Below are 19,254 nucleotides of genomic sequence, written 5' to 3' on the forward strand. Positions count from 1 at the left end.
CAGATCAGTGACCTGACTTTTCTCAGTTGAGCTTAAAAAAGAACTATGGCCCAAGCTGTTTTGGCCATAGTTCTCTTTAGGGTCACAGGACCCTCCTGTGTCCTCCTGTGACCCAAAAATCTGCATATAGCAGTCTATTGCCTGCTATTTGCTGACAGCGCAGAACCATGCTGCGGCCGGGAAAGATCCCAACAATATTGTCGGGATCCACCCCACCACCTGAATGACAAGTGGCTCTGCCTCTCTAGAGCCAGCTATGCCAACCCCTCCCCCATCTGTCCCTACAGTCAGCACTAGAGGGGGGGGTCCCTGCAGGGAGCGGTGACTGATAGTCACCGCTCTCTGCAGGGAGAAGATTGGAAACTGAGCGATCAGTGGTATGTGATTGCTCAGTTGTTTATCTAGGTGTTGAGTCGAGGTGTGACAGCTCCAGTGTCACATGCTGGCTCTACTTATGGGGATGAGTGTATTTTACACTCCCCATAATTCTCCTTTAAGCAGTAAGACCTGGTCATGTTACCTGCCACCTGTGACCAGACAAAGAGCTGCAGACACATGAGGTCATTCTACTGCTGCTCATTCCTCCAATCAGTATGTTCCTTGTCAGCAACTAAACATGCAACACATCTAAGTGGTTCCTAATGCCACTCCTCCCTCTTCATGTTTGAATTTTGCTGTAGGCTGATATCATATAAAATTCTGGCATTTACACTAGTCACATTTAAAACTACAGTTAAAATGTTTTTAATAAATGTATTAATTGCCGTTTGGAGTTTAGATTTAAATCAAGATGCCAGGCAAATGCTCACTTGATATGTAGTACCATTATCCCTCTGAACATGCTAATATCATTATTGACCTTTCTACTTTGGCAGTAATTAAAATGTCTCACTTCAGTGGTATTTGATAGATCAAGATATTTTATAAGTGTATCATAAAAAGATATTTTATGCTCCTGCAGGTCCTGGCCTCTAATAATTAAGAGCCCAAAACGGTACAATAATCTAACATTTCCAGAGGCTATGAACACATTTCAGTGGTCTAGGAAGAAAGGAAATGCCTTCAATGAACGAGTCAGGAAAATGCCAATAAATGTGAGGTGTTCTAAACATGAAAGTGAAGAATGGTCGGTAAGTATAAAGACCTACAAAACTGTTATCTAGCTATACAGATGCAAATAGTTTTGTTTATTGGCTTTCTGCATACAGTGCCTTTCACCTCTAAAGGAACCAAAGCAATGATAACAAGTAAGAACACAATAGGTTTTTAAAATTTTTTTCTTTCTAATGAGGGACTATGAGTAAAATAAAAAAATGACATATGTTGAAGTCTTTAGCTAGCTTGTATGCCCTGTAGTAATGTAAGAGCTGTTGGGATAAACCATTTTTTGTGGTGGGAGAAGGAGGCATTAACACAGCTAGAATTGTGAAATGCTGGCAGCAGCCAGGGAACACGGAATTGGCAGCTTTTCAAGGCACAAGTATAGAGCCTCTGCTTTCACAGGACTAGACCTTTTTGTGTGTGACCCTGTGGTCATTTTAAACTGTATGTGAAAGCCCATACCTTTAAATGTAAGGCAGTAGTATAGATAAGTATAGGTAAGTAAGGGTAATGTTACTTTAAACCTGTTATTAGGCTCAATTTGTAAAGCTAACACAACATGAAGGTGAGACAGGGGCGTCCTGAGGTCGGGTGTCACCCGGTCCCTAGACCGGGTGACACCCCGCCACGTCGTCATCGCACGTGCGCGTGACATCTTCTTGCACATGCGCAATGACATCATCGCGCGGCTGTCTGATTATGCCTGCCAGTGGCCATCTTGGTGATGGACGCCGGCAGAGAGAGGAGGGGATGTTCACCCAGCGAGATGAGGTATGCCACCATGTTGCCCTCCGCTCTCCTGACACTGTCGGGCTCTCGTTCCATGGCCGAGTGCCCGACATTTTAGAGGGGGGTGACACCAAGATGACTGTCAGTAATATTGGTGTCGCCCCTGCAATAGTGACACCCGGTTGTGGGCCGAACTCCCTGCACCCCCCTTGTGGCGCCATTGAGGTGAGAGATACTTACATTTGTGATAAAAGCATTATTTTAATTGAGATACTTCAATTTGTAATAAAAGCATTATGCTAACCTACCAAGCTTAGTGGTACCCTGCTGTTAGCCTTATTCTTTAAATACAGTAACACACATATGTATTCCTATTAAGGGACACTGAACACAGACACGCCATAGCCTAATTTGGCTGATGCCATACTGCAATTTGCAGATTTAGGAAAGTGGTTGGGCATGACTACTTAGCATTCATGTTTATAAGGATAGTTAGTAGTGGAGTACGTGATGCTACCAATGCTACTTATCTCAGGTTTACAATAGCGTTCATAATTTTTTTGTAAACCTTTGTGTGTTGCCATACATTAGAATGGCATCTTACATTATACATTTTAATGCTATTTTAAATAAATCAGGTTCTATAAAACATGAAAACTTTTATATTTATTTATTGCACTTCTAGTTTACAATTTAAACCCACATTTGGGCTATTTTTTTTTTTTTACTTGTGTCCCAGATATATTAAAATAAATATCTTACCCTCTGGTGCTGTCTGCCACATTATTATTTTTTTCTGCTGCTCAATTTCTTCAGTCTTCATGTGCATTATTCACCCATCATCATTTAACCCGGATCCGGCACTGCGAGCACAAAGCATCATGGACCATAGCGCCCAGCATTCACAGTGTAATAGCGCAGAGTGCAGCACTTAGATCATCTGCTCTCTATATCATTGTGGACTACCTAGCACTGGGGAAGAGGCAAAGAGTAAGAGGACTTTGCTCATTATGTGATATGAAGGGGAGTGGGAGTTGGTGTTTTTAGTCTTCACCATGGTCATATACATTTTTCTAAAGTTAATAGCAAAATGAATGAAATAAGGCCAGTAAACAAAAAGCTGTAGAAGAGACTGATTACCCGGCGAGCTCAGCAGAAGGAATTTGGAATACTACTGGAATATAATTGACTTTGCATTGGGCTTTAGTTCAGAAAAGAATGAGTCACTTTTTCTGTGCTGGTTTCCAGGCGTGTCATGGCACTGAAAAGTTGCCATGTGAATTTTGTTGGATCATGCCCCACGCCACAACTGTTGTTAGAATGTTTGATCTAATTTCCTGTTACCATTATTCAGCACTTTGAATTCCTTCTGCCTAGTTTAGCCACATCCCTGTCTATTGTGCTGTACAATATCTGTGCTCAGGAAATTCACTGACAGGTATCTGATGTACACGGTCCTAAAATAACTGATGGCTTCATTGCAGCTGCAAATCGACCATGCTAATTGAATGAATTGCTGAATTGTTGTAGTTATTTACATATGTTTTCCAGGGCTGTACAGCCTACTGGTATTTTGTGAAGTGATGTCTGTGGTTCTTTACAGGTTGGCCAGAATAACCAGTCTTTAGCTGACAAATCCCAGAACCTGAAACAGTACTGATGACATCCAGGTGTTTTAGCAAAGGTTGTCATGAGGCTTTTAGTAATTTCTTTCATAATATAGTTCCTAAATATTCCAAAAAATAAAAAACATACAAAAATATATCTGCAAACTTTTATATAAATACAGATGCTTATATGCATGATATACTTTATGTATCCAATTCAATATGAAGTATACAGTATGCTTAACTTTGTTGCTTACTTATATTAGAGTAGGATTCTCACTGGCTACTTACCCTCCTCATTACAGAGGCGTGTCTCCTAGTGCATACTCACTTCTTTTACTTTTTCCCGCCATTCAGGCACCACCACATCACTCAGCCACATCCTTAAAGAGCCAGCGTACGCCGTGGACCAATGCCTGTCCAACTTTTGTCCACGTGATGCTGAGCCCCTTACAGGCCTGCCTGTGTTTCTGCAGCCCTGAGCCTTCCTGTGCCACTGCTACTGCTGCCTGATCCAAGCAGCCACTATTTTAAGTATTATTAGTATGTTCCATCAGTCACTCCTGGCCATTGGCATTACTCTAGGTATACTTCATCTGTCACTCCTGGTCACTGCCATCACTTTGGGTACACTCCATCAGTGGCTCCTGCTTGCTGGCATCATTCCTGGCACTTTTCTACCAGACACTCTTGGGCGCTAGCATGTCTCCAGGTATGCTACACCAGTGGCTCCTGACCACTGACTTGGTTTCTTGTACCTTTCACTTGCCACTCCATCTGCCCCTTTGTGCATTGGTATGGACCACTTGCCCAACTCTACTTCTTCGAGCCCTTGCAGCCGGCCAGAGCTTCTCCTGGTGTTCTCCGTTTGCCAATCTTTGTTTCTTCAAGCTCTTGCAGCTGGGCACAGCTAATCCTAGTACACTTTGTTTGCCAAAATCTGCCCTTCCAACTTGCAGCTGGACACATCTTATCCCTGCAGTACTCCCACCAGCTACTCTGTTCTCTCACTAGAGGCTTGACTGAATCAATCAGTGGTCCTATCCCATCTTCCTGGTATGTCTGCTATTATCTGGAAGAGTGAGCTGGGGATGGGACACAGCTTAGTCTAAACCCCCATGAGGGGGTCCCTGGTAGATGCCACCCATTCCTTAAACTTTGCTTCTCAGCGAATGCAGTCATAGTCACGGTAGGGTCCAGTTCACTGCATTATCCTCAGTTCATGAGACTGACCCTTTAACATGGAGACATAGTACTTATATCTTCTTTCATTAATAGTCATTTTTTTCTTTGAAATTATTTCAAATCAGCATATTTATTTTTTAGTACACTGTTGAAATATTGCATGTAACCCTATTTTGCTGTCTGTAAAACCCGCTTTTACAGCATGTCCATAGAAAACACATTAGAGAACAGAAAGGAAGAAGATGTACTATGAAGATTTTAGAAACTGGATGTCAAGGGCCCTTCAAATTCAATAAATAAATAGTCCCATATAGTTAATTATCCTATTCTGTGTAAACACTCAATGAGAGTACAGCATTACCAGTCAAGCTTCCTAGCTTCTGGTACTGGCTCTGCATTCATACACCCCACTATTGGTTAGTAAGGTAATCTATCACCGTGAGAGACAAATAGAAAAGCTTAAAATGTGGTAGGGGCAGGACCAGCACCAGCAATTATGAAGCTGGGTCAATAATTAGAGTACAGAACCTTTTTTGGACCCTGGTGTGGGAGGCAGCATGTATACATCTGTTGGTGCTTTCTATTCACAATATTTAGAAATTATTTTCCCTCCATGGGTTTGCCTTAGGTTATATTTAGGGCCAGTGATTAGATGTTTATGTGGATTTTAAAACAAAATGTTTTTTATTTGTAGCAATTCCTAATCCTCCTTCTTCAGCCAGCATTCTAATTTATCAGATACAACTTATCTGTCCTGATCTGGGTAGCTTTGCTTCTTTAAACTAAGGGGGTGGTGTATCCAAACCCCAAAATGTAATATACTACATCATACAGCTGCAACAAAGAGGCACGAGAAGCTCTCCTAAGCTCCTTCCCTGTTCTAATGCATATGACAGAGCTGAGGGGAAGCTTAGGAGGACTTCCTTCACTCTGCTAGGCCCTACTGTGTCTGAGGACTGGGGACATTTTCTGAGGGAGAGAGAAGTTTTTTTTGCTGGAATGGGGTTTTGCTGGGGGTGGGTGGCTGGGGGTTGAGAGACGAACGAGGGAGGTATGGAGGAGGGAGTAAGATTTTTAGGCAATCTAGTGTAACAATTTCCCATTTGTTGTCCTCATTTTGTCATGATTGGCTGCTTTCTGCCCACATATTGTAATGAACGCCTATTTGCTGTTGCTTTATATTGTCATAATTGCCGGTTTGTTGTTTGCAAATTGTCACAATTACTAGTTTGTTGCCCTTTTATAGTTACAATACCCAGTCTATTGCCCCTTGCTGTCACAATTGCCCATTTATTACCTGCATATTGTCACAACTGGCTGCTGTCTGCCCGTGTATTGCAGTGAATGCCTATTTGCTGCCTGCATATTGTAACAGCTAACTGGTTGTTGGCTGTATATTGTATATAATTGCTAATTTGAGATATATGTATTTTCAGGATAGCAATTTTTTTACCTATAGGTTATGAAGTCACAGAGCATTATATTACTGTAATTGAGTCCACATGTAGTCCACTGTAAATCTTTCAATTTTATTTAGCATGCTATTATTATCCCAAGTTTTGCTGTGGGTCACTATGTGCTCCACTATTAATTCTTACATTTTTTTTTACCAACATGATTATATATAAACAGTCAGATAAAACAATCTTCACCATTTACATTTTTCTACCCGTTATTAGAATTTATTTAATTATATGATTATTAGTGCAAAAACGCTTTGACATATAGAGGAGCATGGGGGTGGTAAAAAATAATCCTTCTCAGGTGTCATCCATGCCAGGTACTCCACAGTTTACACCTGTTGTTCCTCCCAGGAACACACTTGTCCATGGGTGATAGCATTGTCACCATTGTCTGCTCTCCTGATTTGGACTACAAAACCTCCATCACTTATGTGGGAGCATAAGTGAAGCCATATGCAATCACACATCACATGTTTCAATGTTAGGTGCCCTGCGGTGTCATTATTTCTTAATGGCTCCCCAACACACCTAGCCATCGTGAGTGCATTGTATCGTGCTTGCACTTCTTTCATTGCAATTCAGCTGTGGTAGACAGCCTATTCAAATAAATAGTTCAGGTGTTTAAACATGCCAGGCTAAACAATTCATCCCCACACAGCTACCTCCTCATGTATCATTTCCCTCTCCTCTTTCAGATTGTAAGCCCTCAGGGGCAGGGCCCTCCTTACCATCTTGTCTTGTATTGTATTGTAATTATAATGTCTTCCTTACATTGTAAAGCGCTGCGCAAACTGTTGGCGCTATATAAATAATGTAATAATAATAATATTTATGCTGTCATTGCTGACATCAACACATTGAACCCCCTCTAAAAGCCCCCTTTAGCAAAACCCCCTTAATCCCAACTGTATTTATACCTGCATGTCTTTTTACAAGTGTGTTTAAACCAAAAATGAGTGCAAATAGAGAACTTATGAGGCCCATTTCACAAAAGTCCAGGTTTTTCTAATCCCTATGAAAACAATAAAACAAAAACTGGAACTGTACAGTTGAACTAAATTGTATTTATTTGTGTTTCTCTGGAACTTTTTGTTTCCTTACAGGTTAATGGAATGCTCATATCACCACCTGAAGTGAAATCATACACAGTAGAAGAAAATGAATGTGTCTCATCTTTGCCGTCACTATCATCTTGTTCAGTGGCAAACACAGTCAGAAATCTGGTGATTGCAGCAAGCACGCTAATACACAAGATCTTATAACATTTTGGAAATCATTACACTTTTACAAAATGGTATCATTAAAATCTATGTATAATTGCACTATTAAAATTATGGGTTTTTTTTACACAAAATAAAATATTTTTTATCAAAACTTGTGATCTGGGTTAGTACTATATTAGTTTGAGCTTTTTTGCTGGATTCCTTGACACAATATGAGTAAGGTTATGTGGACATCAAAGCAGGATTGGGCAATGTTTGATTACATAGATATGGGGATTGCATTCAAAGCAATCAGCCAACTTCAGAAATTAAAAAAAAACTCTAGTTTTACATTGCCTCTAATTTTTCTATGTTAAATGTATTTTGCTTTTCTGTGTTATAAAAGACTTTCTGCTATAAAGATGGTCTATATATAGTCACAGTGAATATGCTTTGGGCTATAATGTGCCCTAGTTTTCTCAGGACAGTCTTCTTTTATTCCTCTAAGACTCACTATAGGTATATACTGTAGTTCAGAACTCGATATTTCAAAATTCATAGGAGGATTTTACAGGGGCTTATATAAATGTTTTACTTATTTTAATATCTTGATAGAGTATCAAAATACAAGTGATCAGCCCCAAGTATAACATTTTCAAATCTGCACAGCAGAGTGAAAGTCTGGCAAATCATTTATGGAAAGATGGCACTTCACACTGCATTGTCTTTGCAGATTGCTATGTGTTTTTAAATTACTGGAGTGCCTTGTACTTATCTTATATTAAAAGGAAGGGTGTCCACTCAAGCAAAGTGCCGTTGCCTGAAGAAATGTTTGAATGGCTTTTGTTGGAGGGAGGAAAAAGATGTAATCTATTTTAAATCCAAGAGCAATTTCAGGAAGTGTGGCATCCGCATTTCTCTCCTCAAAGAACTAGTAATTATCCAAATGGACTAAAAGACAAAAACTCAAATAATAAAGTTGATGACAAGCTTAAAAGGCACCTTGAATGATTGTGTACAAAAAGTGTCCATAGGTTAGTTCTCCAGTAAAAAACAAAAAATGATTGAAAATAATAAAAAAAGATACATCCACCCAAAACATTTTTCTTAGACTCAGTTGGACAACAGTGGGTTGGGACAGAGTCTGTCTCCTTAAAAATCTTGGGGATTAACCCTCACAGTGTTTGGTTTATTGGGGGTTTTATTTTTAAAAGCCTGTTAAGGCCCCTTTCATACGGGCTCCTTCGGTTCCAATCGGCAGGGGAACCGTGCACAGATCCTCTGCTGATCAGAGCATTTTGGAATGGATGTCACCGTTGTGACGTTCATGTTCGTCCAGTTTTTTCCTCCATCTTGTGATGGAGGAGAAAAACTGAAATTGCTGGACCCTTGTTGGTCTATGAAGAGTCTGATTACCCCCAATCCACTATGATCAGGTCTGCCAAAACTAAACTCTGTTTGGGGGTAACTGTATGTAAACAGACTTGCGTCCATTTAAAATATTGCTTCCCCTATCCTGGAGGAGTGTGGTGTGATTTGCCATTTTCCCCAGGGAGCCTGCCATCTTACTTTTGATCTGAATAAACAGCACTAAAGCGGCACCCTAATTGTGCTGTTTGATTTATCGGACTTAAGTACATTTTATCAACGTTACAGTGAAATAGAGGAGAAAAGATAAATATTATTTCAACTTTATAGTAAAGATCATAATGTTGAAGATGCTTTGCGGATGCTGGAACAATCATTTGGACATCACATTATTATATAGCACCATTAAAAGACCCTGTAAATGTAGTGATGAGGAAGAGGACAACTAAAGGATACAGAGAGTGTGGAGTGGATGGAACAACCTGTGTCTGTTTTATGAGAATTAAGGTTGGAGATGTGTTTGAGCCAGTCTGCTGGGGAGAGAAACAGAAGTTTACTGTCTTTGTTTACATTGTGGTTGATAATTGGGAAAAAGGGTTAGAAGTTACTTATTAATTCTACATCCAAAATGACTAGTTTGGATGCACTAATGTAGAGTGACCCAGGAAGAGTAAGTGTAGACTTTTTGGTAAAATAAATGTTTAACACATAAGTATGCATCTAGTAGAAGTTATTAGTATAACCGGTAACTGGGTTCTACAATCATCCCATTTCATATATAAATAAAGTGTGCCCATTCATTGAATGGGCAGAATATGGAAGAGCATGTCACTGCATGGCAGAGAGCACAGAAGTATGCATTGTCACAGTGGCATGCGTTGATGCAGTGGTAGCAAGCACAGAGGTGGGCGTTGGTAGAGTGGTGAGTAAAGTTAGGACATGTGGGAGAGGTGGTGAGTCAGAGGGAGAGGATGGGGGTCAGGCACAGTAGTGAGGTTGGAGTTGCAGGTGCAGTGGTGGTGAGGTGTGTGGTTGGAGGTCCGGTGGTGAGTGGTGCTTTCAAGAGTAACTGTCAGATGTAACTCTACATGCTGTTCTCCTGGCCAGCAGCAGAGGTTAGTCAGGGAGGTTGCTGATGTAAGGTGCCAGGCCGGGGATTACAGTGCCTTTGTAAGCCACAGGAGAAGCTGGGGTGTAGGGAGGCATGATGGGTCCAAAAATTAAAAGCTCTCATTGCAACACAGATTCACCAGCTGTAGGTACCACTGTGGCTGTGCTTCCCACTGGGTTTTGGTTTTTGTGTATAGTGCTGGTCTGCATTCAAACACTGATGCTATTGTGCATGTGTACTAGCATCACAATATTACTACTTTCCTGCCACTACTGAACATACACCAGGTATTGGCACCATTTTGGTTTACCCGAAAGACTCTATGCCTGCACCCCTGGCTCTAAACTTTCCTCACTCCCAGCACCCCGAACACTGCTTCCCCCACAACCCTGACCTTGAACCCCAAAACTCCAAGCACTGAACCTTTCTGCCAGCTAGCAGCTCAGCCACTGCATTACGAAACACTGCCCCCTGTGCTTGATCCACTTGTCACTTTTTCAGGGACATGCAGAGAGAAGGAGCGGCTGAACCTAGAATTTCTAGGCTATCTGCTCACTTCCTCCTCCCTCTGATGACATCGCTTCCTCACCAGTGCAGCCTGGAGGGGCCAGTCTGCCTAGGGGCTAGAGGTGCACAACTTCAGAAACCGACCCGAAGTAAAGGGAGCCAAACCCCATTCAGCTACTCACTTCAGCTGAACACAGTTGTATATCGGCTGGCTTCGGCTCACTTCACTTCACTACGGTTCAGCCGAACAGCCTCAACGCGTTCAGCTAAACCAAAGTGAAGAACACGTTCGCCTCAGCCTATCCAACATATGAAACGGCTGAGGTGAACGTTCGGTAGTTCATTCACTGCTGTTCGCCCATATTCCCCTAGAGGCCGAGCAGCAGTGAGTGAATAGCCGAATGTTGCCATGCAGCATTCGGCTCTGTTATTCTGTAGTAGCGAACAGAAGTAGCGAACAAAATTTTAAAAAAATGTAGACAAAATTAGAAAAAATACAATAAAACTGTGTGGGGTTACCCCCAAAAGCCCAACGACCCGACTGCACCTGTCCAAATGAACAATTTGACAAGTGATGGCCGAATGTCAACAGTTAGGCGGAGCTAGCAGTGACATCACCACTGGCTTCGCCTATCTGTTGACATTCCACTGACATCTGTCAAATCACTATTGAAAGGTCCTGGCCGAATGACAACAAAAGGGCGAAGCTAGCAGTGATGTCACGGCTCATTAGTGAATAGCCCCCTTAGTTTTTTCTTTAGATTGTTTGTTCATTCTTTATTTAATATTCCCACTATACTGGAATGGGGCAGGAGATGACAATAACAGTGGTTTGGCATAGTACATTTTACGTGCAACAACTTGACAGGCAGTATCTGCAGTATATTCAATCAAGTGAGTAGCTTGTAAATAATGTTATACCTGGTTTAATGTATGGATAGAAAAGGAGAGCACCAGACTAAATCAGATTTCAGAGTCCATTACAAGTTTAATGATTGCAATGATCAAACAGCCAATGCACTTCGAGGGCAGACACAAACCCTAAAGCAGGTTTGTTGTTTGAACAACAAAATCATTTAACTTTTTCTGGACTCTGAAATCTGGTTTGGCCTTATACTATCCTTTTCTGTCCAATCTATGAGTTACTTCCAGTATCTCCCATTGGCAACTGAGCATTGTTGAACTGCCTAACCATAAGCTAATAAGCTATCTCCAGACTCTGATGAAGTTGGGTCTATCATAAAGGATAGCAAGAGACTCCTCCCAGCACCTCAGAAATATTCTCATGATTTGGTTTAACGTATGTAATATGAAATCAGCATACATACTAAAACATCTTTAAACTTTTTATTTCGTTAGTATCAAACCATGGGGGAATGGGGAGGCCTGTAGCTGTTAGCAAAAATATAGATATACATATAGGAGTTTAAGGGGAGAGGGTGTCTTGGGGGCAAGATAGTTGGCTACCTTGTGGTTTGTATGGAAAGGGGATGGGGAAATGGCGAGATGGGAAAAAACGGGGAAGGGAGGTAGATTACATTAAAAGGAGTGGAGGAGAGGATGTAAGGGAGGAAATATTGTAGACAAAGTGGTAAACTAGAATTGTCCATTCATGTTATGATTTCTTTTTCTAAACTTACGTAAGTATTTCTTGGTTTATTGGAATTGGAACCAATAGTATGAGGGTTTTGTGTATAACCGAGTCATGTCTCTGAGAAAGGCAATTAGATTCTCCATTGTCATAAGGTTTTCCAGTTTGGCAAACCACTGTCATGTAGGTGGCTTCTATTGTTTCCCATTACTCAGAATATATGCTTTTCCAACATTCAAAAGGTGGATAAATAAGGATTTCTTGCATTTATTATATATCATTTTTGATGGACATTCTCTTAAAGACAATTAATGTGACATCTTTACTACCAGATTTGTATATAATAACATTATTTGACAAAATCCACACAATTTCAATAAAGCAAGAGTCCTATATTTCCTTTTTTTTCCTTGACAACATTGCACATTTCCCAAGTCGTATCTCATATGGGAACATTTATTTTAACCCAAACAAATATTCATTGTATTTATGTTTATGCTGTACATACTGTATATTCTTTCCGCACATCTGTTTAGACTCCCCTTATATAGAACTGACTGTTGTCAGTCGGCCTTATCAAAAATATTCTTACTTATTATGTCTGTACAATGGTAAATATTATATTTCACTTACCAACTGACTATGTTATCTTTTGTGTATTAGTGTCATAGTTTTGTTTGTGTTTACATTAAAGTGATACAATTGTTTGACTTCTAAAATTTAGTTTACCATCACTTTATGTTAGTTAACTAGTGGTTGTATACACACTTTTCTTCACTGAGCAGTCATTAGAATTTTGCTCCCTTTGACTTCAGCAGTGACGCATGGTAGCATTAATGTTTAATCTGCTTACATTTTGCCTTCCCCAGGGTTCCTATTTTCTACCCTTATCAACATGCTAATAAAAGTTTTGAATAAAGCATTTTTTATTACATTACAAAACTTGTTTTAGACCCAGTTACATCAACTATGAGCGAGTTCTTCTCTGCAATGCAGACAGATCATGGCTGGTGGGAGATGCCAGCAGAATGCATTGCTAAACATAGCTTGCTCAAAACATCACAGCACCCTGCCTCATACTCTGCTCAAGAGTCCTCAGCCCTGATGCAAGCAGTGGGCTGGTTTTGCAAATACCAAAATGCCTTTATAGGTAGATGCCAGTCTAAAGGAGTGGACATTCCCAGACAGGCTGCATTGGCATGGAGACTGCCAAAGGTAACAACCACGTGATAATGAGCATCTGTGATTGAAAGAATTGGGGAGGAAAGAACCGGATGATGTTGGACTTCTACCAGCCAGGAAATGAGGTGGGCTTCATTTGACTTGCTGCTGCTTCTAAGGCACACCTTGAGAAGCTTACAGTGGGCAATGAAATCTGAGTAAGAAATCTTAGCACTGGAGAGGAGCTTGTACAATTGTGCAAGACTGGACATAAGGCTGGAGTTTAACTTTCAGGAAGTTGCAGAAAAACATTCATCTATGGAAAGGAGTAAATTATGCAAAGAGTAGTAAAAATGTTTGAAAAGAAAACAAGTTGCCACAGGAGAGACAAAAAACAGCCAGTTCTTGAACAAGCAACAAACGGGCAGTTGTTACAATACAATGGGCAATCATAAAAATGTGTAGATATTAAACAGGCTATCATGGAAATGTGCCCACAAAAATTGGGCAAACCTGACAAATTAGGAGCACCAAATAGTCAGTTGTTAGAAAATATGGGGGAATAAGTGGCCGATCATGACAGTATGCAAGAAAGAAACAGGTACATTTGACAATACCTGGATGACAAGTAGACAACTTTGGCAATATGTGGAGAACAAATGGGCAATATTTTCAACAGATGAGCAATAAACAGCAATCATTTTAATACACCATGTACATTACAGTATCTAGCGCCATTTTGTCACCTAATGAGGTGCCATTTTTTTTAGCATAACAGCAGGTAACAAATAGTTAAAAGAAGCTTCTGTAACCCTCAGAATTAATCTGATGCCCATTGCACCCTTAAAAACCACCAAAACCACCTTAAAGTAGTATTAGACGCTCACACTTTTTTCAATAATGACTTCAGATCAAACAAATATATATTGCCCAAGAAATAACTTTTGCCCAAGCACTTGCAATGATTATGTTTTCAAACAGCTGGCTCCAACTCTCTTGGCTCCACTTCCCTGAACTTCCTGTCCAGATCACCAGGGAAAGCAAAGTCTGCAGCAGCTGTCCATCTACTAGCTTGGAGAAAGGTAGAGGGAGGGAGAATGTAGGAAGAAGAAGAAGAGAGGAACGAGGAGTCAGAGAGCTTTTTACTTTAATATCACTTTAACTTTGTCTTCCCTATTGACTTCAATCTATTTTGCTGACATTGTAATAGTTCAGTGAAATATCTCAATGTTTTTTTATGAAGCAAAATCTCTCACTTTAACTTACCCCTAATAAGGGGTTATTGAATTGTTTGTATTGTTATTGATTAAAGGCATATTTCAATTTATTTTTAAAAAAAAAGTATAAATAAAATGTACATTCATTATTGATTTGCATTGGAGCCTGCAAACCATTGCAAACATGATCAACAGATTGTAGGTGCAATGCACAGGCTCTTGCAGACTGATCCTCCAGCCCCTCAGTACAGACTTTCAGTTATGGAGCTGGAGGATGTTATCAATGTGCTACAAGTGTGATGGCGTCAAATCACTTCTATTCCATTCAGAACTATAAGTCCCCCTGCAGCAGTGAGTTTTTTCATCTACAGATCCTGTAAATGGATTTGTAAATGAATGGCGTGGCTGTGCAGGAGGGAGCCATACACACATTCAAAACTACACAGGAGGCTATAGGGGGAAGCCCCCATGATTTAGGTAAGTGTGGCAGGCGGGTTGTGGGTGGGAGGCTGCAGAATGGCATCAGGTTCCATGTGACATTCCAAAAATTTGGCCGTAACATTGAACATGATATTATAGTTGGAATTAGCCTGTAAAGGATTATGGATATTTGGTAAGGTTGTCTTAGCATGGCCATTCCCTCTAACTAGGCAGCAAGATTGTGATTTGTTATTAGTCACCATTACTGGGTTACCATATTCTATTGTCAAATATCTTATAAGCTTTATCTCCCAAAGCAAAAAATGTGCATACTTTTTCAAAGCCAAAGTAAAACTCAGAAGTTAAAGATGTTGCTCGCAAACTCTGCATCAGGTGACCAACACAACCGTGGCCATCTTCCCGCCCTGACACGTGGCCGTGGCTTCCTGTAGTCGAGATCGCCGTCGCAGACAGACCTGTGCACACTTGCTGTGAAGCTTTTTTGTGTGCTGGACGTTGATGGTGCAGACACGGAGGAGCTTGTTGAGGACCATAAGGAGGAGCTGACGACGCAAGAACTTGCTGAATTGCAGAGGGAGCAGCAGAAGGCACTTGTTGAGGAGCATTTCACTGAGGAATAGGAAGACAGGGAGGAGGTTAGCAGTGATGTGATAAAATCCATTATGGAAAAATGAAATGAGTGCCGGGATTTCTTTGAGAAGCACCACCCCAACATAACTGTAATGAACAGAGTGTTGAATCTGATGAACGACAACGTGGTCTCTCATTTCCGGAGGGTTCTGCAGTGCAAGAAAAAGTGACATTAGACAGATTTTTCGCCAAAATTGACCCTGTAGCTAAGAAAGAAAGAAGTAAGGAAACCCCTGAAGGAGATCTCCCCCATGTCCTTATGGAAGGAGACTCTCCCTACAAACAATAACCTCCTCCCCACCCACCTTCCTGTCCTCCATGCCAGAAGTCGCCCCAAGAAAGGTTAGTGTTCACTCTCTTCATACTGTACTGTACTGTACTGAACCATATGTAAAAAAAAAATGTAACCACAAAAATATGGTTCAGAACGGATTAACCTTATTTACATTGAACCCTATGGGAAAATGTGATTCTGTTCGCGACCAAAATCGGTTTGTGACCATGTTCGTCGGAGTCAGAACAGATTAACCGTTTTTACATTGAACCTTAGGTGGAAATTTGATTTGGTTCGCAACTAATTCGGTTCGCGACCAGAATCGTGGAACCAATTAAGTTTGTGAATTGGTATTAAAGGAGAACTATGGGGTTAGGGCTTTTCCCCATAGTTCTCCTAAGGGTAAAGGGAGGACACAAACTAGCGTCCTCCCATCACCCAAAGCTCAGTATACCGCAAGCTAGAGCTCGCGGTATACTGAGACGCCGCAGCCAGAACAGATCCCGGCAATTATGTCTGAATCCACCCAGCTGTGTGAGTGACAGCTGGCTCTGCCTATCTAGAGGCAGAGCCAGCCGTACCCGCCCCCTCCCCCGTCCGTTCCACCAGTCAGCTCTGGAGGATCAGACGGGGGGATTCCAGTCCCTCCCCTGTCATGCTTCTCTGCCGACACAGGATTGAGACCTAAGAGAGCACCGGTATGTGTTTGCTCACTTCCCAATTTACTGAGCCGACCTGTGACAGTCTCATTGTCCCATGTCGGCTCAGATTATGTGGCTGAGTGAAAATCACTCGACTCATAATTCTCCTTTAAACTTGATATCGACAGATTATGTACAATGCAAATTTTAATAATGTTTGGTAATACAAACAACAGAGAGTTAGGCTTATTTTCTATAGGTGTAGAGCCTATTCTTTTAGGAAATTGAATGTTTCCTGAGCTTAGTAGATACAGTGAAGATGTGTACATGCCAATCAACCAATCAAGTGCTAACAAAAATCCTGTTTTTTTTAAATTTTATACATGATTGGGTATTCAAAGTGAACACAAATTCACCTTCTTTACTAGCAATTACAATGTGAACGGCCTATATTTCTATATTACAATCAACCCCATTCTATGTCTATATTACCCTATGGACACATTGACTAGGTGCTACAGCTCTATAGTTGCTTCTTATTCATTTCTATATTCCTGGCTTTATATATATATGTGTGAAGTATCATTACATGTGAGCTATTACTCAGTCAGCAGCATTAATATTAGATTTTTAGTTTTTAATTTACAATTGCAATGTTATGTATTCATATCTGGCTTTTTATGTTTTCATTTATCGGTGCCATTATATTAATTTACAAAACAAGTTTGGGCTCTTTTGAAGCAGAATCGAATCCAGAATTTGTAAACTGGTACCATCTAGTGGTTGCTTAAAAATGCTGCAAACAAAATCCTATGCTATGTTACGTATTGTAAAAGAATAATACAGGAAGTCAAATGGAGTTTTAGGGATTGTGCAAACCATAGAGTCACGCTAAACATGAAGAATACATGCATTTAGTCCACACTACTGCACAGCTTGTGATACTAACACTATGTGCATTGCTATCAGTGCAACATGAGGTAGAGCGATAACGTGCAATGTGTTGCTGTGAACAAAGTTAATGCATGCACTAATGAAGACTGGCAATTTGGGGGATGAAGAGTAATTGGGTAGGTTTGAATTCAAATTTATTTGAATTTTTTGCAAAGAGTTGGGAATAGTTAGGACTCCATCAGTTTTTTTTTGCTGTCCAGGAAGTCAAATGGAGTTTCAGGAATTGTGCAAACCATAGAGTCACGCTAAATATGCAGGATGTGTGCATTTAGTGCACGCTATTGCACAGCGTGTGTTACCAACACTAGGTGCATTGCTATCAGTGCAACACAAGGTAGAGCGATAACTTGCAATGTGTTGCTGTGAAAAAAGGCAGCCGAGTGAATAACCGAGCCGAAGTGAAGTGCACCGAACGCTGTTGGGATATTCACGTCAGCCTTGTATGGATGATTTCAGCCATACATCGGCTAAAATCAGCCGTACATCGGCTGCCTACGGTCAGTCGAACATGTTCTGCTATGTTTGGCTGAGTTGAACTACAGAAGGACTTCGACTAAACCGATCAAACATCTGGATCGGCTGAGCCGAAGCTCCGGCAGCTCACTTGCTGCCGTTCACTCCTATTCTTGTAGAGGCAAACGGCAGTAAGTGAATAGCTATTCTGCTCTATACCTCTGAGGTAGCGAGAAGAATAGAAAATTAGTGAAATTAATGGGAAAAAAATTTGAAATACTATTTAAAAATGTAAAAAAATAGGAAAAAAATATTTTAAAGAAAAGTAACAAAAAAGAAAAAAAATAATTTAAAAGACCCGACCGCATGCGATGGACTCCTGCCGCATAATGAAACATCTGACAAATGCCGGCAAAATAAAAAAAATTGGGCGGAGCTTGCGGTGACAGCTAGCTCCGCCCAACTGTTTCCTATTGGCCAGCACCTGCCAGAGTCTTCTAGCTGGTCCCGGCTGGAAGACTCTGAATAGCCCATACAGCAGCCCTTCAGTTCGACTGAACCAAAGGGCCCCAGTGGGCGAAGTGAGCCGAAACTACTGCTGGATCCTTCGGCTCATTCGTGAATAATCCCCTTAGACTCTTTTCTTTGAGCACAAGGCTGTTATATTGTACCTGGAGTTTAGCAATCATAGACCTGAGCCCACATTGCCAGTGCCGAGGGGCGGAGGGGAGCCTCATCTCCAGACCCTCTGTGTGGAGGACTTCATGGATCAATTATGTAGATCAGCATGCTGATTTACATTCATCCTTTCGATCAGTTTTGAACAAATATTCTTTCTTCTTATTCCTGATCTACATTACAACTCTATTTAGAATATTAAAAAAATTCAAAGAAAAATAATAAAACTAAATCCTGGGTCCCCAGTGGTCTATGTCAGAAGTGCTTAGAATTATTATTTGCCTGTGGGCTCATCTGCTTGACATACCCCATCTCATAATAAAGGGGTCTAGAGCTGAAACTTTTACAGAATCATTAAATGTATTTTAGTTTGTACTGAACTGTGCGTGTGTACACAATGGTCTAATTTTTCAAAACAATTATTTTGACTCTTTCTTGGATGTTGGGAGCATTGTAAACACCATCAATGATAATGCATTTTTGATGCAATGCATTGGTTTTTTTTTGGGGGGGAGGGGGGGGTTAATAAAAAATAGAAATATTACTAAACCTATAAAGTTAGCTTCCTGACCTTAAGGCTGACTTTTAGGAGATGATTTATAAATCATACACCCAGCCATATGCTGGGTGAATGCGGTTCACACGGCATTCCTTCCACTAAATGGAGCCGTGGAGCATAGGTATTGCCTATGCTCCTTGGTTCTCTATAGTAGCGGGAATGGCATCTGTATGGCTTTCGCTCAGAATATGGCTGGGAAGATCACTTATAAATCATCCAATTGAAGTGATCCTTTCACAAAATTAAAAAGCAGAAAACCATTAACCTCCCTGGCGGTCTGATTATCTCAGTTTTTTTTTCTTTCGCTTTTTTCTATTTTTTCTTTCTCTTAAATTTCCCGCCGGTTCCGCCCCCCTGCGACGCGGGCACTCGCAAGGGATGG

At 40.8% G+C, this 19,254-nt stretch overlaps 1 protein-coding gene across 1 annotated transcript in view; it reads left to right on the plus strand.

The window, feature by feature from the left end:
- MOXD1 (monooxygenase DBH like 1) overlaps positions 1 to 7,347 on the plus strand; it is a 64,963-nt gene extending 57,616 nt beyond the window's left edge. Inside the window, exons 11-12 of the mRNA XM_018571213.1 lie at positions 962 to 1,130; positions 7,189 to 7,347. Of these exons, the coding sequence (XP_018426715.1) occupies positions 962 to 1,130; positions 7,189 to 7,347 (328 nt within the window). The remainder of the gene's footprint in view (positions 1 to 961; positions 1,131 to 7,188) is intronic.
- Positions 7,348 to 19,254: the final 11,907 nt, after the last annotated feature.

This window comes from Nanorana parkeri, unplaced genomic scaffold, assembly GCF_000935625.1.
Source record: "Nanorana parkeri isolate BGI_ZX_2015 unplaced genomic scaffold, ASM93562v1 scaffold1701, whole genome shotgun sequence".
Taxonomy (NCBI): Eukaryota; Metazoa; Chordata; class Amphibia; order Anura; family Dicroglossidae; genus Nanorana; species Nanorana parkeri.